The sequence below is a fragment of the Poecilia mexicana genome, unplaced genomic scaffold (assembly GCF_051168715.1).
Source record: "Poecilia mexicana isolate PSO_F unplaced genomic scaffold, ASM5116871v1 scaffold_18, whole genome shotgun sequence".
NCBI lineage: Eukaryota > Metazoa > Chordata > Actinopteri > Cyprinodontiformes > Poeciliidae > Poecilia > Poecilia mexicana.
In genome coordinates this window covers 22,850,695-22,878,455 of record NW_028263387.1, presented here as the reverse complement: position 1 = coordinate 22,878,455, position 27,761 = coordinate 22,850,695, and the positions used below count along the sequence as shown (strand labels likewise).

Genomic DNA, 27,761 nt, shown 5'->3' with positions numbered 1-27,761 from the left:
GCCCAGGAGAGCGGCCTGACCGCTCCAAGCAGAAAGCCTTCCACACCATGGTGGTCATACTGAGCGTTCTGGCGCTGAGGTTTGTGTCCAGCCTCGTCTGGGCTGGAATATTTGTAACACAGATGAAGAATGTATGCTTGATCATGGCGGGAATCATCTGGTGCAATCTGCCGAGCAGCCTCGTGCTGCCTCTGCTGTTTCTGCACAAAAGGAGAAAGTTTGCATGCTGCAGGAACAAAAAGTGAAATTATTGAGGATGCTGCCTTATAGCTCAAGATTCTCCCGTCTCGACTCTGTGATGACGATGCGCAACCAAAAAAGCTCGGCTGAAAATGTTGCAAAATGTGCAACATGAAGAGACGTGTTGGACCATTTCCATTAGTTTTAACATGTTACCACACATTATGAGTTCTATATCTGGAGTATATTTGTGTTTGAAATGTGCTTCCAAAACTTTCAAACTTTTCATGTTCAGTGTTTCCCACATGCTTCAAACGTTAAACTAGCCCTCCGATACAGATGTGGACAAAACTGTCCGTATTCCACTAATGTCCAAAAACCACAATCTCACAATTGCAGTGTTTCCAATAAAAAAAAGAGAATTAAAATCACATGAATAAGTTTGTTCAGGTGATAAGTCATTTAAAAACATGTCACTCCATCATCCTCCAGCCACTTCCTGTCCACCTCTTTCCTGTTGCGATGGGACAAAAATGTTCCCATCATTTTGACATGGCCAGAAAAAAACAACTCATTCTAATGCAAAAGAATAAAGTTTTTTCAAAAGTGTCATGTTTCCATTAAGCAGGATATTTTTAGTAATATTGTCAACAGAAACACAGCTGTTGTTACAAATTTAATTTTCCAATTAAAACTTTCAGCTTCACAATTTATTTACACATTCAAAACACGCGATGCCGTTCCAGATGCTGACTGCTTTTCCAAGTTTCTACACATTAGCTTCACATGTGCTCAACTTTTTACACGTTTCATACAGCAGAAAACACCAGGGAGGTTTTAAACTTCTATAAAAATGTTGTAACTGGTCGCTAGAACTTGGTTCATTTATCGTTGTGGATGTAATCTTATGACTTTCATTTTACAATGTTTATGTTTTTCCAGGTTTAAAATTTTGCAGAACCGCGTACAAAATGAATTTTACATTAGTTGCACAAATATTCATGATAATATTAACATGCGAGGTTTTAGCATTAACACGATGTTTAGCAGATTCACATGTGAGCTTTTGGTGTTAATGTGCTGCTAAAAACTAACTGGTTATAAACTGTTAAGTTTCTTTTTCTTGTGTAGTAACTAAAGTAAAAGTCACTTAATTTAACAAATCTACTGTAATTCTTTATCTGGGCTGGTGTTAGAGATGAATCTGTCTCCTGACAAGCAAATTCATTCTTTGGATTATTAAAACAATGTCACAATGATGAAACTATTCAGGAAAATCACCTGGATGAATTCACACAAACATCATGTAAATGAAAACTAAAGATCTGAGGATTGTTGGATGGTTGTACTAATAGCTATTTATCTTTTCATTCCTTGAAATGATGCAAAGTGGGAATAAATGTATGTAAATAAAAAATGAGGTATGAACTCCATGGTCTATTATCAATAATAAATCAATCTGTTCGGCATTTGACTATTTCCACTGTTCTGTATTTTATTAACAAATCAGTTGATATGCCTGAAATCCTCAGGGAAAAACTAAATGTGGGATTTTCATCTGAAGTTTAAAGATTTATCCATATATTTGCACGAACAAAATCAATTAAATGAGATTAATTGTTGGCATTTTTTTGTAACGTTAATTTAGATGATTCAAAATACTTAATAACAAACTGAAATACATTATAGTCACCATGACAGAAGGAAGAAATCTTCCAAATTCTGGTGTTGAGAGGAAATGTAAAATACCAAAAGAAGAATCAAAACAGAATCTATTAAATTCATAGCTGGTGCTGAAAATGTATTTTTTAAAGTATTATTCTCAATATTTACAAATGTATTCATTTATTTGCCTCTACAAACATGAATAAAAACCTGCAGAAAATTCACTTCCTCAAAGAAAACATGAAAACATCTCCAGTCTGGACTTTAAAGCTTTGGGGAATTTAATGTAAAATTGACTTTTTTCAGCTAAAGGTCATGTTACAATGTTACCTCATCAAAAACATACCAGGAGTTTTACTCTGATTGTTTCTGGGGGGAAACGCAGGAACGTCTTAAAGAGACAGAGGCCAATTTCAAAACGATGAGCTCAAATTTCCTTTATGTAACATAATAACAACTGAATGCAACACGATGTGCTATAAAGTGAAACTGTGTAACATTGCTCCTCTGAAATTCACCCCACAGATTCATAGTTTTACAAACAACTCAAACAAATCAAATTAAGTTAACAGATGTTTTACCGTATGGGTGAAAGTCCAGCCTCTCTTAGAGATTTTACTGACATAAAAATCCTTCAAAGCTGAATGAAACATGCAGTCCAAGGTCAGGCTTTGGTTTCCCACTAGTCTTCTGGAATAAATCGATCTATTAGCATTAATCATTTGTCATGGATCCGTGTGTTCACTATGCAAACTAAGCACATTTAAGAATAACCCACTAAGGAAGGTGTGGTGGCACAACGTGGCCGGAGCGCCGACCTGAGGAACGATGCAAAGCAGAAGCTCAGGACAAGACACTGATCCACGTAGGTTTCTCTTTTACTACTTTTACAAATAAAATTCACAACTTAGAGGTGGTGAAACTTTAATAACTGTTTGCTGAGGCATTTCAAAATATTGGGAGTAGTTCAGAAGTCAAGATGAGCTTCAGTTTAACCTATAAAAATGTTCTTGTGTTGCATAAACAACTAACATGAATGTTTGGAAACAAAACCTCAGTTTAGCAGGTGATTGTAGAGATGAACATTTTTAACACATATTCCAAATATTAGTCAGTTTTAACCTAAAAGAAATCAGGCCTCTAATGGGAGGCGTTCTATTTGTGTTTCTAAACTGTTTAAACAGAACCATGTACACAATTTGATCATTTCTTTAGGGTAACAATAACTGTTTCCATTACAAATCTGAGCAAAACCCAACCGGGAGAAAAAAAGGCATTTTAAATTAGAAATGAAATTAAAATCATGTGAATATGTTTGTTCACATGATAAGTTATTGGCATCAGAAAATGTAAATGTTTTCTTTTTATCAAAATAATTGTTTTTGACGTTGGCTTTTCCATTAATCAGATTTATTTTTGCCATTCCGATTTGCTCACTTTTACCGTCGGCGGAAATGAAGCTAATAACCTCCATTGTATTGTCAGACTTTTTATTTTAGTGGTGGTTTTTGCATGTCAGGAAATTGTAAATATATCATGAGTGAATTACTTAATGACAAACTTCGTTGGTGGATGATAATTTGTTGGATTTTCTTCTTCTTCTTCTTCTTCTAGTCAATTCCTCCTCTCTTCCTCAAAGCCTCTCATCCACAAACTCCACCACGTTTCACGTCATCCGTTGTCTTCTCGACAAACCAAACTCCATCGTCTTCACCACTTTCTGCACCGTCAACATATTTCTGCTCCTGCCGCTCTGCGTCTTCATCCTCCGCCACGCTTTCCAGCAGTGGCGTCGAAACGCTTCAGTGAAACACTCCGACTGCTTCACGCACCACGTGGCCATCTTGGAGCTCATCGGCGTTTTTGGATGTTTCATCTGTGTCTGCACCATTTCCAGTGAAAGTCTAAACCTAATGTCATTTGGGTACTTTTTATATAGTTTTACTTGTTATGGAGAAACCTTCTTTCACCTGCTGATGTGCTTGGAGCATTACCTGGCTGTCGTTTACCCCGTCACGTACCTGGGTCTGAGAAACAACAGAGGGGTTCTGGTCAGAAACGTTTGCATTTCCTGCGCCTGGCTGCTTTGCTTCACAGTGGCGGCTTTGATACAACCAGTTGTTGCTGTTGCCCTGAGTTTGCTCTTTTTGATAATTGCAATATTTGTCAATTGTTTTTGCTGCTTGTCCGTTCTTTGTGTTTTGATTCGTCCGGGCCCGGGGAAACAAGGCGGAGGCTCGACTGGGAGAGAACAACTAAAGTATAAAGCGTTTTACACAATCTTGGCCATACTGGTAGCGCTCGTAGTCAGAATGTCTTGGGGGCTTCTTTGGGTTTTGCTAAGTATGCTAACAGCTGAATTCAGTTGTCTGGTGCTAGCATGCAACTCTTGGTTCAACCTTCCTGGTAGCCTGGTGCAACCGTTGCTATTTCTGCAGAAAGCAGGGCGATGCGTTTGTCTGAAAACCAATAACAAATGAAAAGGTGGACAAAGAAATGACTCAGAGCGAGCGGCTGCAGGCTCTTACTGGGGTTTAGGTCAGATTTTTATTTGTTTGGGTGAATTTCTGTTAATCTAAAACTCTATTTCCCAAACTCTGGTGGTCCGCAAGGTTCTGCATGTAAACAACCGGTTAGTTGTTCTTTGGATCATGGCGTAAAAAAAAAAATGAATCTGTTTTTCACATTTTTGTTTTTATTAAAAACTGTATGCAATGTAACAAACTCCACTTAGTATAAGTGGAGTTTAATTTATTAAAGTGTTATGAATTGATGCCACTTCCTTTTTTAGTATAATTATTAACTCTATTAATTGATCCATCTTATATAGACATTTATCTGCCTCTCAGATAATTGAGCTATTTATTATTATTCTCATTATTATTACTTGTAGTTTTTTAATTGCTCCACATGCTGATTGTGTCATTCATATAACAATCACTGCTTCAATGCTCTGACTTGTACACAGTTAATATTCAGTCATTAAAACACAATTTTGTTTCTTTGTCTTTGTTTATTTTGTGTTTGTTTTGCCATTAATGTAACGTACCACACCTTGTATCTTGTACTCTGATGTAAAATAAATCTCTATTTTTTTTTAAATGTCCATGTATATCTCTAATCAAAGTGCTTTAATCCTGGAGGCATTTTCAGTAAAAGAGCCAAACGTTTCCAGATTGTAATTCTGTCAAATCTCTGTAATAATAACCAAATAAAAGAAATACAGATGACAATGGAGTCTGCATTTATTCACTAAGGATAAATGTTCATTTAAAACTGTTCTTTCTTATTTCCAGAAACAAAAAAAAAATAAAACCACTGGTTGCTTTGCAGAAAGCATTTCTCTTCTGTTATCATTTACATGAAATAATAATAATAAAGTCAAAGATGTGATAAATCAATATAATTACTATACATTATGCCATAATCATGTGAGCTGAGTGAAACACTCGGGAGCTTTAGCTGAATGTGTTTTGTGTTTTTAGCCGTTATGAAAAAAGAAACGTTTTCACAGACGATTCTAACAGAAGTTATAAAATACTCATCTATCAAACATAATCGACCATTAAAAACTATTTGTGGTCAACAATAAAGTCCAAAATTATTCGGCAGACTCAGAAGTTAATAAGAATAAGACAACTTTCTCTCTCAGAAACAAAGAAACTTCTTGATTTAATGAAAGTAACTTAAAATTTTACTTTTTTGGGTGTATGAATAATTTTGAGCTCAACTGAAGTGTTAAAAAGACATGCAGTAAAATCATCAATAATTTTCTAACCTGTCATCTGCATAGAAATTGCAATGCATTGTTTTTAGACTATAGGGAATCTCCTATACACTAAGAAAAGTTGTGTGTTGAAATACTAAACAAGTTCTACTGGATTCTTCACATTTTAAAATTGATGCAAAACAATTTACATTGTTTAACAAGATTAGAAAGAATTTGGTTTAATCATTTCTCACATAAAATCATTAATTATTGGGTCGATGTCAGTACAAAAATAATAAATATACGAAGCCAATGCAAATAAACCACAGTCAGATTTGTGTCGAGTCAGAGGTTAAAGGAACCTGCAGAAAAGCCACACAACACATTTGGTGTGAATACAAAGTGAGAATCAGACATCTGACAGGTTAGTGTTGCTTTCATATTCTTAAATTATTATCAAATTAAACATTGTTTGTTCTCAGAACCGATGCTTTTATATATACATGGGCAGATAAATAACTTCCAGAGTTTGACATCGAACTCATCATGGATAATTTTTTATTTATTCAAAATCAAAGTAAAACAAATCAGTGGGAGGAGGGAAAACAATGTTGTTCTAAAGAGAAAATAAATCCAAAAGCACAAACACAAACAAATATATGGCAAAACCTTTTGAGCAAAAATTAAAGATAAAATAGAACTAAAAAAAAAAGTTATCTGTGAACAAGTTTGTGTCTAAGAGTTCAAAATGAACTTAGTGAATAAATATACATACCTTTTTTTGTATTTGTTACATCACAACAATAAATGTCAATATACTTTATTGGAGGTTTTGGGCTCGACCAAAACAATGTAAAGCATAATTTCAATTTAAATAAAAGGTAAAGTACGGAAGGTAATTTTATTTATAAATCATATTTTCAGCAATTCAGAGTGTTTTACATAAATACAAACAAAACCAAGATAAAGACAAAAAGGTAAAAGTATAGAACTACATATTGGTTCCCCATGTTTGATCAGAATAAGTAATCAATATTAACTAGAAGAGGTTTATAAAACTTAATGTTGGTTCTCCATGTTTCATTCTAAGATGCTTTTCAAATGTTTTTATGAGTAAAAGTGTAAAAGTCATGCATTTGTATTTACTACATTTAAGTAAACACTACAAAATAAGCTACACCAAATCTTTGTATGGTGCAGCTGCTCTATTGAAAGGTGTTTATTCAACACATTGTTTCAGGAGGGCCAATAAAAATGATCATTAACTTTTCAGATGTTTTTAGTGTGTGATTTTGCATCAGTTATAAAATAAAAATAACTTTTTTAAAGATATGCAGTAAACATAAAACTCCAATGAAGTAACAGGCTTATGGTTGATATGTGACAAAATGTGAAACAGTGTGAATGTTGTTTGAAGTGTTTACAGTTATTTGATTTGCTAATTTTCTAATTTTATTCCATTTCATTCCTCAACCAGACATGTCATCTAACTCCTCCTCAGCACTGGAGACTCTTCTTCCTCCCTCCATCTTCTTCATCTCTGAAAGTTTTTACTGCTTCATCTCCCGACCGAGTTCCTTCAGCTTCGTCGCCTTCTACATCACCCACCTCGTCCTTCTTCTCCCCCTCAGCGTCTTCATCCTCCTCTCCGCTCTCAAAGAGTGGAAGCGAAGACGGTCCACCGGCTCGGCGTCGAGTCACTTTGACTGCTTCACGTACCACATCGTCGCCATGGAGACGTTTTGTGTCTTCAGGCTGGTCCCGTTCTTCATGGGCATCTATACTGAAAACGTAACGGGCGTATTCGTGGGAGGACTTTTGTCGTCCTTCATCTGGTACGGCGAGACGTCGTTTCACGTCTTAACGTGCGTGGAGCGCTACCTGGCCGTGGTCCACCCCGTCACCTACCTGGGCCTCAGGAACGAACGGGGAACCAGGATCAGAAACGTCTGCATCTCCTGTGTCTGGCTGCTCTGCGTCATAAGGCTGAGCTTGTTCGTGCTGAAAGACGTTTTCCTCGTCATGGATTTCTGCCTCTTGCTGACCTCGCTGATAATCATGTCGGCCTGCAGCCTTGCGGTTCTGCGTGTCTTGGTCCGTCCAGGTCCAGGAGAGCAGGGCGGTGAGAGGGTCAGCCAGTTGAAGAGGAGAGCCTTTTACACCATCGTCACCATACTGGGAGTTCTGTTTTTGAGGTTTAGTGGAAGTCTGATTTGGACTGTGTTCTTCATGTCAGACAAAAAGAGTAACTGCGTGATCATGGCTTGTGTAGTTTGGTTTAATGTCCCCAGCAGCCTGGTCTTACCTCTGATGTTTCTACACAGATCAGGAAAGTTTATGTGCTGCAAGAACAATTTCCATTGAAGCTTCATTACAACATTTCAAGAATGTTTTCGCCCCTGATAGTCCGGTAGACTCGGTGTGAATCGGGACCTAAATGCAACGTTTGTTCCATTTTCAGCTGCTGCGCTGCGGTGTTGTTCCCCTTCTCACCTGAGGGGGCGCTGCACCAAGAACCACTAAAGAAAACGACATGAAAACCCTTGAAGAAGACACTGAGCGCAACTTCCTTTTTCATGAAATGTAAACAGAAATGGAGTAGCATCAGATTTTAGCGGTTGTATCGTTTCTCTTTCTCTTTTTCTCTGCTAGCGCTAGACACGAGCGTTTGTTTTGGTTGTATTTACCCAGAATGCACTGTGTTATAGCTCCCTTCCTGTTTTTGGAGCCGTCTTAGGTCTGCTTGGCGTTCATAAATGCATTAGAACAGCACCAGTTTACCTAAAGCAGCCTACAGGTTTTTAGTTCCCTCTTTTGGTCCAAATCGAAGTTGATTTGCACAAAGCCAAACTTTTTATGCCATTCAGTTTATTTTAGGAATTCAACTGAGATGCTATAAATGCACTATTTAATGTTGCAGCTCTTAACTAGGAAGTCCAGCTTGTTATTGACATATATATCCTCAAATTAACTAAAGTCTAATTTGTGGATATATATATATATATATATATATATATATATATATATATATATATATATATATATATATATATATATATATATATATATATATATATATTTTAATCCAGATAAAAACAAAGAATACCATAAAAACCACAGAATTTTGACTTACGGAGAATTAAACATGCTTATAATAATCTATTCACTAGTAGCATTTTGTTTATGTATTCCAGTTTCTCAAGCTGTAATTTCTGTGGAATATTTTAATAATAATCCATCTATCTTCAAAATCTGTGAATGCTTAAATGCAGATGGGTGGAGGGAGTCTATTAATTTTATTTTCTCAAGCACTGTGAAAAGTCAGTCGCTGTTCATGTTTTACCCAAATAAATTATGTAGAAAAAAAATTATATGATGATAAAACATGTTTTATGACTGTTTTCATTATGCTTTTTTATTTTGTTGATTCATGACAAGATAATTTTTTTCTTAAGCTGTTAAGTGAATATCAAACTTGTTTTGTATTGTTGACATCAGTTTTCTGCTAAATGAAACAAGCATATTAAAACTGTTATGATGCTGCTGGTTTGCTTAATAAAGTGGATTATAATACTATTTACAAAATTTTTACTTTTATTTATATTAAAAAAACTGAACTGAAACTGAATACCGGTGTGCCGTAAGTATTTACAACTCTTACCTTGAACATTTCTCACACTGAACTAATTTCGAAATGTATTAATTTAAATCAAAACCAAGTGATATGATGGTAAAAACAATCAAGAGTTCACTATTCGACTTCAAACCCTTCCAAAAACTAAATATAAACATTTATTTTTCAGTTAAATGCAGCAAAAACAAAAATATTTCTCATTTGTTTTGAATAATTCATGGAATAGGAGCATCAACTCTGCTGTCAATGGTTGTTTGCATGTCAGTCCATCAATCTTAACTTCATACGATGTTTACCTGCAAGTTATTTCCTTTACCTGGAAATATTTGAATAAAACAATAATAATAATAATAATAATAATAAGGCATCCAGAGGTCAGTGGTTTTATTCACAAGCCTCTCAATCTTTAAGTCATTTGAATTGACTGACATGTTCATGAGCCTCAGATGAAGATGTCCTGCTTTTTGCAAATGGGCTTTTATGCAAAAGCAGCAAAACAACAACAACAACAATCTGTCGTCACAGATATAAACACTGTAATCAGTTTAAGCAGCAAACTGAAATAACACCAGCAGACGTATCAATATGTTTAATGACACAACAAAACTTCATCCAGTTTCACTTAAAAACAAAACCAACATGTGAACAACTTCAGAACTACAGAATATTAAAAAAGTTTTTAAATTAAACTCATAGTTAAGGCCAGAAATCTGAACAAACTCTAAAATGACTTGAATTAAATCTTAAATGTTCATAAATATTAAACCACCTCAGAAAGTGTTTCTCAATATTTTTCACTGATTCATTCCAAAAACAGTAATTAAAGCTTAATACACTTCTATAGATAACATAAATATTAATCTCTTAAAGAAGATTATCGTGTTTTTAATACATGAATAACATGATGATCCCTTGGACTCATAACTTTGATGAAAATACTTTTAACTAAAGTCTAATTTGTGGATATTATAGATAAAAGAGGAATACGGCTTATTTAAAAAAGCAATGTAGACAAATATTTATCTGGAGTTTAGGTGTCTATTAAATGTATTTGTAGCCAGTAGGAAGATCAGGGATCAGACAGGGAACCTCTAAATTATTAATGTAACTTTTTCATCTTCAGAAAAGCTTAAACTATTTTACTTGCTGCAAATTGTACCTTCTAATCCTAATAATGTCCCTAAAACATCCAACCTTAGACAGAGATGCATGTTATCTGCCAGAAACCTGCAGTAAAAATATATTCTGCTCTTTTACAATTTTCATATTTAGCTCAGTTAAACAAAAACTGTTTTAACCGCAGGTGAATATTAAAATGTGAGAACATATCTGACATAAATATTAATTCGCAAATCCAGATGCATTTTAGTTTAAGTTCTAACTTTAAGCAAACTTTTGCAAGACTTTTGAGTCCAATTCTCAATTTAAATACATTGCGGTTTTGCTAAGTATGATTCTTAAATCTGCAGAAAAAAATGAGATAAAAATAAAGATTTAAAAGCCAAAAAATGTTATATATTAATGACCATGATGGGTGCAGACTACCTGCACCTCAGATAGACCTTTTTCCATCTGCTCCGTCCTGTCATGGTGTCTTTGTTTTTTTTTCTGTAGTTGAATAAATAAATTTAGATCAAATTCAATATCCACGTTCAGGCCAAGCAATTCCCAGATAACCCATTAAATTAGGAATCATTTTTTACAACAGTGCTGCTGGATTTTCTTACAACAAACCAGTTTCCCTTCTCTTTGCAGAAACAACAGAGGCAACACAAAACTGCTGGGCAGATTCACCAGGACACCGATAGCCACCAGTAAACAGTAAGAGCTGAGATTTAAACCGTCTATGATGCTCCAAATCACACTTCCAGTGAACCTCAGCACCTGAACCACCAAAATGATTAAAATGGTTTTGAAAGCCCTCTGCTTGGCCTGATCATTCCTCCTCAGGCCGGCTTCCTTATCGCCTGGTAACGGGCGATACAAATGAGACAGAACAGAGAGGCTGCAGAAGGACACAAATGTTAAATTTACAACCAGGACGCAAACATCGAAGATGGCGAGAAACTTTCTGAACGCCATCAGACCCATGCAGACGAAGGAGAGCAGCCAGACGCCGAGAACGGCGACGTTCCTCAGCCGCACGCCTCTTTCGTTTCGAAGACTCAGGTAGAAGGTGGGATGGATGACCGCCAGGTAATGCTCCACACACGTCAGCAGGTGGAACAGCGTCTGTCCGTGCCAGACCAAGGAAGTAACAAAATGTCCAATAAATATTAGATGGAAATGTTGACCGAAGACGCCGCAGCAATAAAAAATACAGTTCAACACGTTAAGCAGCTCCATGGCGGCCAGATGGTACGTGAAGCAGTCAGAGTGACTCAAGGCGCTTCTCGTTTGATGCCGCTGGTGGAAACCTCTGTGGAAGATGAAGAGGCAGAATGGGAGGACGAAGAGGAAGTCGATGGTCCAACAAGCAGCCAGGATGAAGGAGCCGGGAGTGGAGACGTAGCAGGAAACCAGATCTTCCATTGGGGAGCGGGGAGGAAGAAGAAGGGACCCGTTTGAGGATGAGGAGTTTGTCTTCATCTCTGTGAGGGAGAAAAAGAGTCAAATCAAATTCACAGAAAAAAACGGTGACGAAGAAAACCTGAGCAAATAAAAAATCAGTTTATTGACTGAGAGAAACGTTAAAATGAAGAAACTTTTTCCCCACATTGTTTTTAGAGCGTCATTACTGTATTGGTCACTGATAATTGACAAGAAGTTCAGTCATTTTCTTTTGATTATTAAAAAGTGGATGCTCTGACGTACAGTACTGATTAAAAATGAGGATTTCATACTTTAATCAGCATCTGTGATGGACATATTTTCTACAAAGGTTTTATTTTCAGGAGTCTAAGTTTCATGATAGCAAATTATATGGAGACCAAAGATGCAGCAGGAGCTGCTGCTGCATCTTGGCAGAGGAACAACTTAAAAAAAGAAATGGCACCAGAGAAATATTTTAGTTTCTGGTGCCAGAGAAATTAAATTATTTGTGTTTGACCTTTGTGAAATCCTCCAAAACTTATCAAAACAATCGAAGCGTCTTTTCCTCTTGCATTCAGCTCCAGATCGAGCAAAAATATCAAGAATATAAAGTCAGAAAATTTAGTAAGTTGTTCTTTTTGTGAAGATACTTGTTGAATTGAATAATCTCTTAAAGCCAACACATTAAAGAGTTCTGTCCCATTGTTTTTTTTATCAAAAAATCAAAAACTTTTATGTTTAACAGTCATAAAGGCTCAGATCATCATCCATTTATTACCTGATATTTCAGCTGTTATAGGTAAATCTGGTTCTCTTTTTAGATAATAATAATAATAATAATAATAATAATAATAATAATAATAATAATAATAATAATAATAATAATAATAATAATGAGTAGAGAACAAACACCAACCTTCTCTGTGTTTCCATTTGTTAATCTGATTCATGTGAGCAACATTCATCCTGTTTTATTTCAGCTCCACCTTCCCAAACTGCTGGGCTTTTATTTATATTCAAATAAGGTTTTATTTGCATTTAAAAACAATTTAACAGCAATAATTAATGGCAGACAATTGAACTTAAGATGAAAAGATAATAAACTATCACCTGACAGACGACAGAAAGTCAAAGCTCTGTGATTTTCCATTTGTTTTGATCCAAACCAACATAAGAAACAGCATTGATTATTGTTATTTTTTCTATTTATTTTGTAATATTATTTTGGTTTATTTTTAATTCGAATAAATATTGATGTAAAGTTTGTCTTGGATGATGTGTGAGCTTCAGTGTGTTGCTGTAAACAGGCAGCAAAATCCCACAAAAAAATAAAATAAAGCAAAACTGTTAAAGGTTCTGCAAACAGGAAGCAGAAAATAAAATAAAAAGAAGCAAACAAACAAAGAACCAGAAATATTCTGGAAAGAAAAGTGGGTTAAAATCCGTCTGCATGGAGAAATTTATAAAGTTGAAAAAAAAAAAAATCATTGTAGCTGAAGACGATTCTACAAGTTACTGAATCTTTGGCTAAACTTTGTTTGTTTTCCTCAGGCAGGAAGCCGAACTCTCGGCCTTTGAAGTTAATCAATCTATTTTTTCTACAAATGTTACTTTTCCATTAAATAGTTTCTAATTGTAGCTCTGTGAGGTTTAAGTATTGATATTTTCTGTTGTTTTGCTTCTATTGTTAGAAAAATTGATCAGGTTTTGTTGTTAAACCATCGGTGTGGCTCGTATTTCACATGTTGCTTGAGCAGAAGATAAACACATTTAAATAATCGTGACACTATTTTTTATGCAAATTCTTTATCTTTGCAGCTTGGAGCGAAACACGGAGCTGAAGCGGACAGTAAAACCTCAGGTCCGTCACATTTACAGCACAGAAAGGCTCTGAGTTCAGAGGATCAGGGATGAAACTCTGACAGACACAAAGGTTGGTGCTGTTTTCAAACTTTATTTTCACTATAATTCAATAAAAAGAAAAAACAAGCAAGGCTTAGACATGTACAAAAACTGTCAATGCTTAAAATAATGCTTGGAAATTGGTTTATTGAAGATAATTTGAACAAACCAGATTTGGTGTGTATAAAGTTTAACAAATTTTGTCACTTTTGGGTCATTTTAAACCATAAAATCCAGTTTTTCATGTTCTTTTTCTCTTCTAGACATCATGACAAACCCAAACATTTCCTCTAGCGTTGACTCTTCGTCGTTGGAGGCCGCCTGCTTCGTCTTCGGTTGGACCTCCATCATCTTCACCACCTTCACCATCGCCAACGTTTTGCTTCTCCTTCCTCTCATCGTCATCATCCTCGGATTGGCTCTGCAGAAATGGAGGCAGAATCGCTCGTATTTCTCCTCCGCTTCGATGAGCCACTGCGACTGCTTCACGTACCACTCCGTCGCCATGGAGACGATCGGCGTCGCCGGTTGCATCGTCTCCTGCTGCGGCGTTTTCATGGGGAATTTGAACGTCAATGCGATCGGGAAATATCTTTTCTTCTTTAAATGGTACGGAGAGGTTCTGTTCCACGTCCTGACGTGCCTGGAGCGCTACGTGGCCGTCGTGCATCCCATCACGTACCTGAGTCTCAAAACTGAGCGAGGAATCAGAATGAGGAACATCGTCGTTGCTTCTGTCTGGACGCTTTGTTTGGTGTTTGACTCTTTGTTTCACTTTGAAGCTATGATTTATTGGGAGCTGTCGTTCCTGGTGTTGGGTTTAGCGGTAATCTCCTTCTGCAGCGTCTCTGTCCTCTGGGTTCTGGTTCGGCCCGGACCGGGGGAACGAGGTGAGGACAGAAAGACGGTGGTCCAGTCAAAGCAGAGAGCGCTCGTTACCATAGTTTCCACTTTGGCCGTGCTGACGGTCAGAGTGGTGCTGAACGTGACTTTGGAGGTGGTTTACTGCTCAACTGGATTCGCTAACTGTGTTTTATTGACGACTGTTTTTTGGTTTCACCTCCCCAGCAGTCTGGTGTTACCGATTTTATTTTTATATAAACAGAGAGAAAACATTTTTAAGCAAACGATGTTCAGCAAGGGTTAGGATTAAACTGGGCCGAACTGGAGTTAAGGTCCAGTTCGGCTCTACCAGAGTTCACAGCTTCGATCCGTTATGGACAACCAGAACTGTGGTCCACTCTCCAATGATGTTCATAAAAAAAAACTCAAGTTTGGGGTTTTAATGGACTCAAATAAACAGAAGTTTCATTTTATCTAGTAGAAATGAACTGCTGGTCCAAACAAAATGAAAACAGTTCAGGGTAGCTGATTATTTTGTTGCTACACATATAAATATAACTATATTAAAGAATTTTATTTTTCATTTTTCAAGCATGCAATCGTTTGGATTGCATCCATTTATATCTAAATAAAGAAACACTTTAGTAAAGTGTTAATTATTGAAGATAATGGTTCTCATGTTTCGGCTGTAATCATGATTTTGCAGTTAAAAGATGTTACCAATATCCACACATGAACTTTATTAAAAAGAAAACCCAAAGAATAAAATGCACATCAAGCCAAACTAAAATTATGTTTCCAGTGTTTCATAGCAGGCGGCACAAAACTACAACTCTGATAGCAGGCGGCATGTCCGCCGTTCTGCTTTGGTTGGAGTTTGCAAAGATGTAAATCAAGAGGCGATCAATCAAATCTAATCAAGTCTGGGTTTGTTCTTCACCTGAAGTGAGGTGAAGAGAACGAACCAGACAGAACCAGTTAAAGCCGCCCTGCTGGAGAAGAGCCGTTTGCCACAAATGTCTGCAAAACCTTTTTTGATTCGCTGCTAATAAAAAAGAAAGAAAAAATCACACTGCAATGTTTCCATTAAATAAAATATTCAGTTAAAACTCATGTGGACAGGTTTGTTCGTGTGATAAGTCAGTAAAACTTGGTGCAATCGAATGAAAACGTGAAACTTTTCAGCCTCTGTGTCTCATTCAGGCTGAAAATCCTCCAGAGTCTCATCAGACATGATAAAGTTGGACAGAAATTAAAAACGTCAACTTGTTGAAGCTCAAACTTTTTCTACAAGAAGCTGCATTGTTGAGCTCATCGCTGTCCTCGTATCTCTTTAGTTTTATTGAAAGTTTAACAAATAAACCTTTATTTTTAGAAGATGAATGACTTCTTTGGGATTACCTGGTCTAGTTTATCAGATAACGATGCATTCTGCTTGTTTTCTCTCAGAGTTGTGAATCTTTTATCTTTGTTTTAAGTGATTGATGTTTGTGCCTGAAATTAGCAGTGAACGCATGTATTTTACACGTTGCTTAAATGAACACGTTTAAATCCTAGAGGCACTTCTCTGATGCAAATGAACTGGATTTGAATAACACTTGGAGTGGCACAGAGAGAGAGGGCAATGAAAACTTGGGTCTGTGCAGCAAACAGAGGAAAGAGGCTGAATCCCCAGAGCTGTGCTGAACACTGCGGTTAGTTTTGATTTTATTTTTAATTATGTCATAATATATGAGAAATAATGTTTTTAAAGCTGAGATTTGTGAAGGAGCATGTTAACATTCAGATCCTTTAAATGGATTTATTGAAATGACTTAAATCTGGTGAAAAATAAAGTCTTGACTCAGTAAACGATTTAAATCTTAAAGGTTTGCACAGAACTGGAAGAACAAAGATGAAGGAAATATGAGTGTGCAGTAAACTGATAAAAGTTTCTTCCTCAGACATCATGGCGGACATATTGTTACCAGGCAACAGCTCCCATCCTGAGCCAAACATTTCCTCTGATTCCCCGCTGGATGCTCGCTGCTTCTTCCGCGGCTGGAGCTCCGTCATCTTCACCGCGTTCAGGTTCACCTTCACTCTGCTCCTCCTTCCTCTCAGCGTCCTCGTCCTCAGCCACGGCCTCCGGAAATGGAGGCGAACTCCCTCCTGCTGTTCGGTGAGCCACTGCGACTGCTTCACCTACAGCTCCGCCGCCATGCAGCTGCTCGGGGTGGCTGGGTGCACCGTGGTCTCCTGTGGTGTTTTCACGGAGGATGCAAACATCTCAAATAAAGGATCGTATATTTTCTTTACGAAATGGTACGGAGAGATTCTCTGTCACGTCCTGACGTGCCTGGAGCGCTACGTGGCCGTCGTGCATCCCATCACGTACCTGAGTCTTAAAAGTGAGCGAGGGATCAGAATGAGGAACATCGTCGTTGCTTGTGTCTGGCTGGTTTCTGTGGGTATTGTGAATTTGTATCGCATTAAAACTATAATATTTTGGGAGCTGTCCTTCCTGGTGTTGGTTTTAGTGGTAATCTCCTTCTGCAGCGTCTCTGTCCTCTGGGTTTTGGTTCGGCCCGGACCGGGGGAACGAGGCGAGGACAGACGGAAAGTGGTCCAGTCAAAGCAGAGAGCGCTCGTTACCATAGTTTCTACGTTGGCCGTGCTGACCGTCAGAGTGGTGTTTAATGTGGCTTTGGAGGTGGTTTATACCGTACCAGGGTTGGACAACTGTGTGATTCTGATTTCTGTTTACTGGCTTCACCTTCCCAGCAGTCTGTTGTTGCCAATTTTATTTTTATATAAAGAGAGAAAAAACATGTTTAAAAATAGAGATTTTAGGTGATGCTTGGTCCAGGAGTCAAGAGTTGTTGATATTTATGTAATAAATGGCATTTATAATTGTCAAAAGTATGTTTTTGTGCAAGAATAAACAACAAAATAAAATATTTTTCATTGATTTCCATGTGTATGTCCATCAAACTCGATGTTCAGCTGAAATGTTTTTGTTACATGACCTGAGAAAGTCTGGAAAATGTCCCAAAGTGGGCGGAGCCAATGAACGACCAGCTGCGTGGATAAGAAGAAAATCAGGATGAAACTTATTCACTCTGTTGATGTTTATTAGTTTTAGAAAACCAGCCAGTGTGTCTTTGTTTTCTTGCATATTTCAAAAGGTTTCACCAACATGTTCATAATGCACAGTCACATGTTTATTTTGTTGGAATAAAAGCGGAAGAGTTTAAACAAAATCAAGAGACTTTTAATATTTTAACTCAGAACACAGAGATTTTTAAATAAAACATTGAAATTACAAAATGTATAGACAAGTAAAATGTATCTAAAATGAAACAGATGTTTTTTAAAGGGCAAAGTTTACATTAAATTTGCAAACGACAGATTTTTAGTTTCCTGTGTAGAAATGTCCATCTGATCTGTCCTTGGTTATTTGTACAAAGGTGGAGCAGAAAGTCCATTCAAACATTTATTGTGTTGATGAATAAAATAAATCAAACGCAAATAAGTCAGATTAGACAGAGTTCAATGCTGTATTTTGAATATTCACAACAGAACAAAACAGGATAATTTAAAAAATGATGGAAATTTGCTGGAAACCCTCACAGAAAAGACAAAATTTAAATAGTTAGACAAAGGAAAAAGACAAACAAATGAGTGAATCACTTCCAACTCTTGATCACAACTGAAGAACTAAATTAACTAAACTATCCTCAAATATTAACCTTATTGAAACCTGAAAGGAAAACTGCATTTATTTATATTTTAAAATGATTGTAGCAGATGTAAGCACTGATTTGTTATCAAAACAAACTTTCCAGATGTCACTTTTTAAATTTCTTTTGTAAATGTCGAATACACAGAACATTTCTACACTGCAAAAACACAAAATCTTACCAAGTATTGTTGTTTAGTTTCTTGTACAAATATCTTAGTCCACTTGAATTAAAGCAACTTAAAAACAAAGCTTGTTGTAAGTAAATAATTCATTAATAATTATGAACAATTACTACTTACGTTGGCAGAATATTTCACTCATAACATGGGGAAATTGTCTTGTTATAAGTAAATTTATCTGCCTTTTTCAACAATATTGGGAAATTATTTACCAGCTAATATTTTGCTGAAAATATGCTTGTAAGTCAGTTTTGTTGTTTTTCAAATGCTCCAGAAATGAGACTAAAAATACTTGGTAATATTTGATGTCTTTGCAGTGTAATTCAGAAGTGGACATCTTTGTTTTATTGTGACTTTCCTTGAAAAAAGAAAGTCCAGCTGCTTCTAGTTTGCTGAGTGACGTATATTTCGGAACAATATTTTCTTCTTGTGGTTTTAGTTTTATCAGTTTTTTTAGTGGTTTTACTTACAGCAGAATAATTTTTCTGCTCTGTGCAAAAACAGCAGTGGTAAAACCAAACTGCTGGGCATAGAGAGCCACACCATCGACCCCAGGATCACACACTCACTGCTGAGCTGCAAAGCGTAAACTAAAGTCCAAACCAGACTTGAAACGAACCTTAACACCAGTACTCCCAGTATGGCCACCATGGTGTAGAACGCCCTCTGTTTTGACTTTTGCTGTTTCCCCGGACCTGGACGAATCAGAACAAGAAGAGCGGAGAGGCTGCAGAATGAAACGGCGGTCAGGACAGAAGCCAGGATGCAGAAATTCAGAGCGGTAAACACATTTTCCCACATCAAGCCGATCCCAGAAAGAGACAGCAGCCACACACAGCCAGTGCTGATGTTTCTGATGCGGACGCCTTGCTCGTTTCTCAGCCGCATGTAGGTGATGGGGCGAACGACGGCCAGGTAGCGCTCCAGACACGTCAAGGTGTGAAACAGCGTCTCTCCGTACCAGGCGTAGAACCACGGAAAGGCGCTGCAAACCAACAAGTACAGCTGATCGCTGTAGATTGCACAGACGCAGACGACGCACCCGGACATGCCGGCGATCTCCATGACGACCAGGTTGTAGGTGAAAAAGTCTGAGTGGCTCATCGTTGACATCAAGGAGGAAAAGGAGCCTTTTTGTTTCCATTCACACGCTCCGTGGTAAAGGATGGAGAAGCTCAGGGAGAAGAGGACGGAGCTGTTAGTGATGAAAAACCCTGTAAAAATAAAACCGCTTTGTGGAGACAGGAAACAAAACGTGTTCAAAAAGGGGGAGAAAGTGACGGGAGAAGAGAGCAGAGGAGGAACGGAGTCATTCGATGAAGGTTTTACCAGCATCTAGAAGAGAGCAAAGAAAAAACATGTCATTCATCTATAAAGGCAGTGTTTTTTAATTATGTTGTTGAATTTTTTTTATAATTTCTAACAAAGTTAGATAATAATCAATAAGGTAATGGACTTGAAATGCAACAAAACCTCCAATTGTTCCACAGCTGATAACAATTACTGTAAGAATAAAGTGAAGAATAGAAAAATTACAAGAGTTAATTCAGAATTTCTCTCCAATTTGCGTTTGCAACAGAAACTATATGAATAGAAAATGAAGGTTTCATATGATTACTTTAATTTATGGGACAGAAAAATATCAAAAACAACCTAAAATCAAGACGAAAGTAGAGCAAAATTGAATTAGCAATGCCAATTGTTGATTAATTCAGTCTATTTATTTCTGGTTCTGCAGGTTGCTTCACTTCACTTAATGCCAAATATATAAAATCTAAGAGAGGCAGCCATGTTTACAGCAGCTATAATTCAAAAATCCCCTTTGAAAACAATTTTTTTTCCTAATATTAGATGTTTTATTAATTTAAATATTCCTAATGGACGTCACACAGACATAATAATCTGCAGGAAACTGCGCCACAGAATCAGTCTGAACTGAAACTGAACACAATCTGATCGGCAAAGTCTGAATCAACACTTCAGGCTGGGAATGAAAACTCAATTCTGCATCTGCATTAAGGATTGTTAATGCACATGTTAGTAATGTTATATTGATAATTTAGTAAATGTTTGTTTCGAGTAAGAAAAGAAAATACTTCAAACCTCGTCGGTGCGTTTGAGATCTCTGTCTTGCTTTCTGCGACATCTGGCAGCTTTTTTCTCTCCTCCTGCAGTACAGCCCCACCTCGCCTCAATCTGTCATCGAACAATTCAGATATGTTCGAATATTGTTTGTTTGCTCAATAAGTAATGTGTCTGTGAAAGCCAGGCTGCCAAAGGGATAAATGATGCAGATTTAAGGGACAAGTGGATTATTGTTTCTTATTGTTTGACAATAATTTCATCATTAAATCCGTCAGGATATAAAACACTTTGAACTGCCTTATTGCTCTAAAAGCTAAACTAAACTTGGCGCATAAAAGCCATCAGTGTTTTATTGTAACAGTTCAGCTTCTTTGTCAAATCAATGTGAATCAGTTTAATAGTTAATTAATAGTTAATTTTTTTTTTCTTACATTTTTGCAGAGCTTTTGCAAAATCTTCGTACCTCATTTAGATCCCATTTGACTAAACCAACATGCAGGCAAAGCAGGTGGGACAATTTGTTGGCAGAATAATTAATTCTGCACTCCATAAGTTTGTCCTTTAGTGTCAAGAAATAGAGCCATGAACAGATTTACAGATCGCCAAAAGCCATGAAAAATGGCTTTAAAATATTTACTAAATGTGAGATTTGACTAATATTGTGCACCAAAAGGCTGCGTTCATAAAAGAACAATCATGATAAAAGAAAATACGCATTTTTTTAATGATCAATCAAGCTTATTTGTGTAGCACATTTCAACAACAAAGCAGTTCAAAGTGCTTTACATCATAAAAACACAAAAACAGTCACTGAACACACTACAGTCAATTCATTACACATCAAAATGTTGGTCAGTGTTTCATCTACGGTTCAAAGGTCAATCTAAACAGCTGCTGTTTTAGTCTACATCTAAAATGATATGCTTCCGTTAAGGCATAATAAAAACTTTTCCTGCTGTAATAAAAACAAAAACACACAACAAAGTTGAAGCTAATATGATTAAGTTGAAAGTAAGTAAAACACCTTGTTTCTTCCTCAAAAATGAAAATGTGAACCGTATGGCAGTGAAGGGATGCATGTTGGTTTGTTTGTTCCTTTTTTTTATCTCTTAAGGAGAATAATATACATTTTTCTTTTATATGGCTCAAAATAAACCAATAAATCCACAAGATACAAGTTATTAATCATTTACATTTCATAAACAGTCTTGGCAAGTAAAAGGTGAAGTTGCAGTTTATTTACAGAGGAGAGACGTTTGAAACTCAAGCAGCAGAAATGATTGGGCAAAATGTTTTCAAGCCAGAGGGGTCAAAGGTCACAACCTGAACACCTCCAGCTTTTTGGTGGTTTTTTTGAGCATAATTGCATCACTGCTGTCACAGCAAAGCTTGACCAAAAAGAAATAAATTTAAAAAATCAAAACAGTTGAATATAAACAAGTTTTATTTGTCTTTTTCTGATTAAATGGACTTGCAGCACCATAATTTTCCTCTTCTTTGTAGAAACAACAAAGGCAAAACCAAACTACTTGGAATATTAATGCAGATGCCACATGTTAGCAACATGCATTCTGCTGCGTTTCCCGAAATATCAAAGAATACCCAAACCAGACCGAAGCAAAACCTGAACATCAGAATCCCCAGAATGACCAGGATGGTGCAGAAGGCTTTCCGCTTCGACTGGTCGGCCCTCTCACTGCCCGGTCCGCCTGGACCCGGACGAACCAAAACGCAGAGAACGGAAACGCTGCAGAAGAGGACGATTACTGAAGATAACGCCATGAGGCTGGAATCCAAGTAGACATACTTTCCTGTGTTAACACCACCGGCGCCTCCAAAGCAAAGCATCCAGATGCAGCCGATGCAGATGTTTCTGATTCTGATTCCTCGTCCCTTTCTCAGGCAGCGGTACGTGACGGGGTGAACCACAGCCAGGTAGCGCTGCACACAGGTCAGGGTGTGGAAGGAAATCTGCCCGTACCACGTGAACCAAAACACCTGAAGACCAGCCTTCAGTATTTCTAGATGTTTCATGCAGTTGCCAGTAAAGGAGACGATGCACCCAAACACACCGATCAGCTCCATGACCACCATGTGGTAGGTGAAGCAGTCCGAGTGGCTCTGCTGCAGCTGCTGGAGCCCCAGGTAGAGGATGGAGACGCAGAGAGGAGACAGGAGAGCCACCTGGGTGACGGTAAACGTGATGAAGATGAACCGGGTTGGGTGGGCGATGTAGCAGTCGTAACCACTGGCTGCGAAGGAATAGGGTTTAAAAACGGAGTCGTTGGAGAAAGACAAGTTGGCCGACATCTAGAAGAGGAAATAAAATTATTAACACCGTGGTGGTTGTAACATATTTTAGGCCACATTTCTGTACTAAAAATGTTTTTATTGCTGTGATGTAATGTTCAAATATAAAATGTTGTGTTTTCATTAACTATAAGCAGAAAATGATCATTAAACAAAAATAAAACCTTGTAAATGTCAATCAATTGTGGTGAATACAATGAGTTTCACTGAGCAAATACAGAAAACGTGAAATAGATGAACTTTTCAATAATATTCAAATTTACTAAATATGTAAATGTACTAAATTAAACAGTTTAAGTTTGTACAGAAATGGATTGGATATATATATATATTATCTTATTTGCTTTGTATCTGTTATTCAGTGACCTTGAGTGATGTGAAAAGTGTTCCTAGAGGAAGAACATTTGTTTTGAAGAAAGAGTGTTAAAAAATGTATGAACACTAAAATGTACCACTTATAGGATTAACTAAATTATTCAGGAAGTTTTTTATGGTTCAGAATTTCTGTATTTGTTAACAGACACTTTATTCCTTCATATACATTTTGAAACATCGTCAGATGTTTAAGTTTTTATAACACCACCTGAGGAGTAAGGAGTGTGTGTCCTGTTATTACATGCATCCTTTAAAACATTTATCTTAAAAAAAAAAAAGAAATCTTGTGTAATTTGGTAAACATCATGTTTGTTCTTTTATCTGAAGCTGAGCCATTTTCTTTCCACACACACTATTGGGGCTATTGCTGTTTTTACATTTGAATTGACTGAGAACAAACAAATGCACAAATGTGTTTTTAATTAGTGAATTAATTAAAAACAATTCACCTGTTTAAAGAAAAAAACACTTTTGCCTTTCCTACTAACTTTACACAAAACAAAAATATTTTTAAATCATATCTTTTGGTGTCTGTTCCAACTGTATTTTTGTATAATTTATCTAACATGATAAACTATGAGCTGATGTATTTTTAGTAAACTCACCGCTTCAGCAGCACTCGGTGTGAATCCTCAGCTCCCAATCCAGATTCACTTTCACATGAAGTTAGTAGCTGTGGAAACTTTTTGCATCCCGTCAAACTATTTATATAAACTCAGTTTGATTTACATGAGAATAAACAAATACTTTTTTAAGGTGAAGCTCAACATTATGCAAAACACAAATCGCTGACATGGCACAGTGGGTGTGTCATGCACATTTGTTATATTTTTCCTATCGTTTACCTTTTCCAATATGAGCAGCACGGTACGACAGAACGTTGTCAGATTTGATCCTTCAGCTGTCAGATGCCCTTTAGAAACTATTGGATGAAAGTGGAGCACCTGCAGTGACGTCTGACTGGTGTGCTGCTGAGAAACCTCATGTCAGAATAATTTAAAGAGTAAAATGTAAACATGTCAGATAAAAAAGGAACATATATATAGTTTATTTTATTTAAATTCAGTTTTGTTTAAGTCAGGTAGAGTGCCTATATAAAAAAAATACTCATCCCTTGGATGTTTTACCATTTTATTGCTTTTAGAAATCAATCATGAGGAACAAAATTAGGATTTTTTTTACAACAAAAGAAAAAAAGATCTTTATGTAAAAAGTAAAAACAGATTTCTACAGGTTCAGTTGATAAAAGAAACCACTGGACAATAATAGCTTGAATTGAACTGTATATCCTTTAGTAATGGAAACATCTGCTTCTGCAAAGTATTTAAAGCTTAGGATGCCAACGAGCCTTTAACTAACGGATGTATGTATTCTTGAAACCCGCATACTTTTACTTTTTGCCCCAAACTCTCCAGCTCCGTTGAAGCCCCCGCTCACACTGTGGCTGTGTCCTCTGAGTGCATTTCTTCAGTCTGCAGACTCCCTTACATGGTGAGTCTGTTCTTCTTAGCATCTTGTAGAAGCATCGTCTGCGTCTAAAGCTACTGGTCGATTGCTCACTGAGGCGTTGTTCTTACCAGACAGACTGCTAGCTCAGAACTCCACTGGGATTTTCCCATTAATAACCACCAGGCCGAGCATTCAGGCTAAGTATTTCTCACTCCTTTGAAAAGGTAAAACAATTATTTTTGGAAATCTAATGGAAGCCGAATTGTGGATATAGCTCTTATGTATGCATTTAATTGTTTTGTGGTGCACCAGTTTTATTTTGTCATTGCTTTGGCACTTTTTGTATTGACGCGAAAATGGCAATGAAGTTTGGCATGAAGGTAAAATGAATTGAACAGAATGTACTTACATGTTTAAATAGTTTAATATTGATCAGTTTTTTTCTCTCTCTCTCTGCTTGAGTATTTTTGAAACACTTGATAATGAATTATTTTATTTTTGAAAATTGATTATTGAGATTTTTGAAAGTATACTTTAAATTTACTGATGTGAAATATGTCGATGACTTTTTGATTATACTTAAATTATGGTTGATTTAACACAATTATTTAAGTGTTGGATGTTAAAGTTATTGGAAACATAATAATTGTATATGCATAAACAAATATATGTGTTATTTATTTTCTTTATATATTTGTACATGATTTAAAGACAGTTGGTTGTTTTGTGTCTTTTAAAAGATGCTTTTCTGCTTTTGAAACCACGGTAAACTGCCTACTTTATATGTTACACATTAGATTAAAATATGTGTTGAGCGTTTATTCTGCATCGTTGCTACAACACACCAACTTTCCTTCCCTGCGAAGAAAAAGCAGAGGTAAAACCAGATTGCTGGGCAGACTGGAGAAGGTGCAGCCCATCAGCACCAAACATTCAGCAGAGCCTGATATGAACATGGCGACCCAGGCCAGGTTCCAGATGAACCTCAGCGACAGCACCTCCAGTATGACGACGACAGAAAGCAGCGCCCGCCTCTTTAGCTGGTCGAACCGTTTCCTGACGCCGCCCTGCTGCCCCGGACCCGGACGAATCAGAACGAGGAGAACGGAAAGGCTGCAGAAGAAGATGACGGCGAAGGAAAGCATCAGGAGGGCAAAATCCATGACGATGAAGAAGCTGTCAAACATCACCAAACTCATCCCCGCAAAGGAAAGCAGCCAGCTGCAGACGATTTCAGCGTTTCGAAACCTGGCCCCTCTTCTTTTTCTCAAACTCATGTAGGTGACGGGGTGAACGGTTGCCAGGTAACCCTCCACGGATACCAGGATGTGAGAAATGGCTTGCCCGTACCAGGAGAAAGAAAAAACAAGGCACCCAATGTTGAGAACGGTTAGCTGACGGCTGTGGAGGCCGTAGCAGCAGAGGAAACTTCCAACCACAGAAATCAGCTCCATGACGACCAGGTTGTAGATGAAGCCGTCGGAGTGACGCGTTGCGGCCGCTGGCGACGCGGAGCGCCACTGGAGGAGAGCAGTTTGAAAAACAAAGATGCACAGAGGGAGAAACAGCAGGACGTTGATGACCGAGTAGGCGGTAAAAACAAAGGAGCTCGGTTCGGACAGGAAGCAGTTCATGAAGATGGGAAGGTGCTTGGAGGAAACGTTGGGATTCAAATAGGAGTCGTTGAAAGATGATGATGAAAAATCCATCGTCATCTGCAAGAAACAGCATAACCATCAGGAAGAGAAAGTGTTTTACTCCCATCTGTGAATTCAAAGCCATTAAGAGAGTTTACAGAGATGAGCAAGAAAAAAATACAATCGTTTTACTGTAACTAGTAGAAATGACGATAATTTGAACAAAACTCTCCCCATTTCTACTGCAGATTGACACACAACTCTGTAAAATTTAAATAAAATCTAAATTAAAGCTAAATTAGTTTAGTGTTTGATGTAAAATTTGTATAGAAATTGAACTGAGTAATAAACACATTTTCTTAAAGGAAATAATATTAAATACTCTTTAAGTTACTGTAAAACGAGATCTTTCCACGACATATTATTAAATTTTCATTGTAAAAATAAAAATTCATGCAGTCAAATTCAATAGATTAAAAAATTAGTTCTGATTTAAGCAGATGCTAAATATATTTTTATGAGTCACATTTCTGCATTAAGAACATTTTTTTCTAATTTATCTGCTGTCTTATTCTAATCTTAATTGTTACAGATTCATTAGAAATCCTCATTATTGGAATAAAAGCTTGAAAACATCAGTCTGCATGTTAGTCATCTGTAAAAGTGTTTTACTTATGAGCTGAGTTACAAAAATACAGAAAAACATTCAATGATATTCACATTATTTTAAATATGACTGCATATTTTGTTATAAGACTTAATAAATCGTTACAAACGTCCTCTGGGAAGCACAACTAATTTTTTTCTGCCAGTTTTCAGTTCTAGAAGTTTGTTTAAACATAAGCAATAAGCTCTGAGGATCTACATCATGCATTTCCTGTGAATAATAATCATTTCTGTAAGTTATGAAAAGCATACCCACCCTGTTTGCTTCTGATCTCAGTACGACTGCTGCAAACTGAGACCAGATCCAAGATTAAGTGGTTTGACACACGACACTATCATGTTTTTTAGGGGGGGAAATTGGTTGGAAGAATTACTTGGAGGTATTTGCATTTAAAAAAAATAAACATGCAATCTAAATATTTTTTCCTATATGGTTCATTTCTCATTAGGCAAATCTCTGATGAGTGTTTGACCAGAAGACGAGGGGGAGATTCGATCAACAACGGGAAGCAATAATGCAAATCTGACTAATCTGCATCCATCAAGATTAAAAATGAAATGTTTATACAAAACAGTGACAGCGTGTGTATTCAAAACGAAAAAAGTCACTGAGCCGTTGTTCGTTATTGCCCATTTATTCAAATATGGTACAGTATTACTGGGAAAATAAATTTGGTTTTGAGAAAAGGTTATTCCTACAAATTCACCTTAATCAACATGAAGACAGAATCACCTGTAGGTTTAAGAAAGTCGCCTCACACAAGTGTAGGAAAACCGTATTAAATCTAATAGATGCGCACCAAAACAAGTCAGAGCAAATTGTCTGCAGAGATTAAATACACACACTAATCTGAAATAAGAGTCAAAATCT

General features: G+C 36.8%; 6 protein-coding genes across 6 annotated transcripts; 3 read left to right on the top strand and 3 right to left on the bottom strand.

The window, feature by feature from the left end:
- Window positions 1-7,033: 7,033 nt before the first annotated feature.
- Window positions 7,034-7,918, top strand: LOC148154198 (uncharacterized). Its single transcript, XM_088016066.1, has one exon. The coding sequence runs from the start codon at window positions 7,034-7,036 to the stop codon at window positions 7,916-7,918; it is 885 nt and encodes a 294-aa protein (XP_087872192.1).
- A 2,962-nt stretch (window positions 7,919-10,880) lies between these two features.
- On the bottom strand, window positions 10,881-11,777 carry LOC148154197 (uncharacterized). The gene has a single exon (XM_088016065.1). The coding sequence runs from the start codon at window positions 11,775-11,777 to the stop codon at window positions 10,881-10,883; it is 897 nt and encodes a 298-aa protein (XP_087872191.1).
- Window positions 11,778-13,890: 2,113 nt separating this feature from the next.
- LOC106905416 (uncharacterized) lies at window positions 13,891-14,769 on the top strand. The gene has a single exon (XM_014970262.2). It carries the CDS (start codon window positions 13,891-13,893, stop codon window positions 14,767-14,769), a length of 879 nt encoding a protein of 292 aa, XP_014825748.2.
- Window positions 14,770-16,413: 1,644 nt separating this feature from the next.
- On the top strand, window positions 16,414-17,301 carry LOC148154196 (uncharacterized). The gene has a single exon (XM_088016064.1). The coding sequence runs from the start codon at window positions 16,414-16,416 to the stop codon at window positions 17,299-17,301; it is 888 nt and encodes a 295-aa protein (XP_087872190.1).
- Window positions 17,302-18,691: 1,390 nt separating this feature from the next.
- Window positions 18,692-19,703, bottom strand: LOC148154195 (uncharacterized). Its single transcript, XM_088016063.1, has one exon. The coding sequence runs from the start codon at window positions 19,701-19,703 to the stop codon at window positions 18,831-18,833; it is 873 nt and encodes a 290-aa protein (XP_087872189.1). The 3' UTR covers window positions 18,692-18,830.
- Window positions 19,704-21,914: 2,211 nt separating this feature from the next.
- LOC148154194 (uncharacterized) lies at window positions 21,915-22,763 on the bottom strand. Its single transcript, XM_088016062.1, has one exon. It carries the CDS (start codon window positions 22,761-22,763, stop codon window positions 21,915-21,917), a length of 849 nt encoding a protein of 282 aa, XP_087872188.1.
- Window positions 22,764-27,761: the final 4,998 nt, after the last annotated feature.

What these genes read in the sequence shown, in the direction of transcription:
- LOC148154198 (XM_088016066.1), top strand. Translation starts at nt 7,034, where the DNA reads ATGTCATCTAACTCCTCCTCAGCACTGGAGACTCTTCTTCCTCCCTCC.
- LOC148154197 (XM_088016065.1), bottom strand. Translation starts at nt 11,777, where the DNA reads ATGAAGACAAACTCCTCATCCTCAAACGGGTCCCTTCTTCTTCCTCCC.
- LOC106905416 (XM_014970262.2), top strand. Translation starts at nt 13,891, where the DNA reads ATGACAAACCCAAACATTTCCTCTAGCGTTGACTCTTCGTCGTTGGAG.
- LOC148154196 (XM_088016064.1), top strand. Translation starts at nt 16,414, where the DNA reads ATGGCGGACATATTGTTACCAGGCAACAGCTCCCATCCTGAGCCAAAC.
- LOC148154195 (XM_088016063.1), bottom strand. Translation starts at nt 19,703, where the DNA reads ATGCTGGTAAAACCTTCATCGAATGACTCCGTTCCTCCTCTGCTCTCT.
- LOC148154194 (XM_088016062.1), bottom strand. Translation starts at nt 22,763, where the DNA reads ATGTCGGCCAACTTGTCTTTCTCCAACGACTCCGTTTTTAAACCCTAT.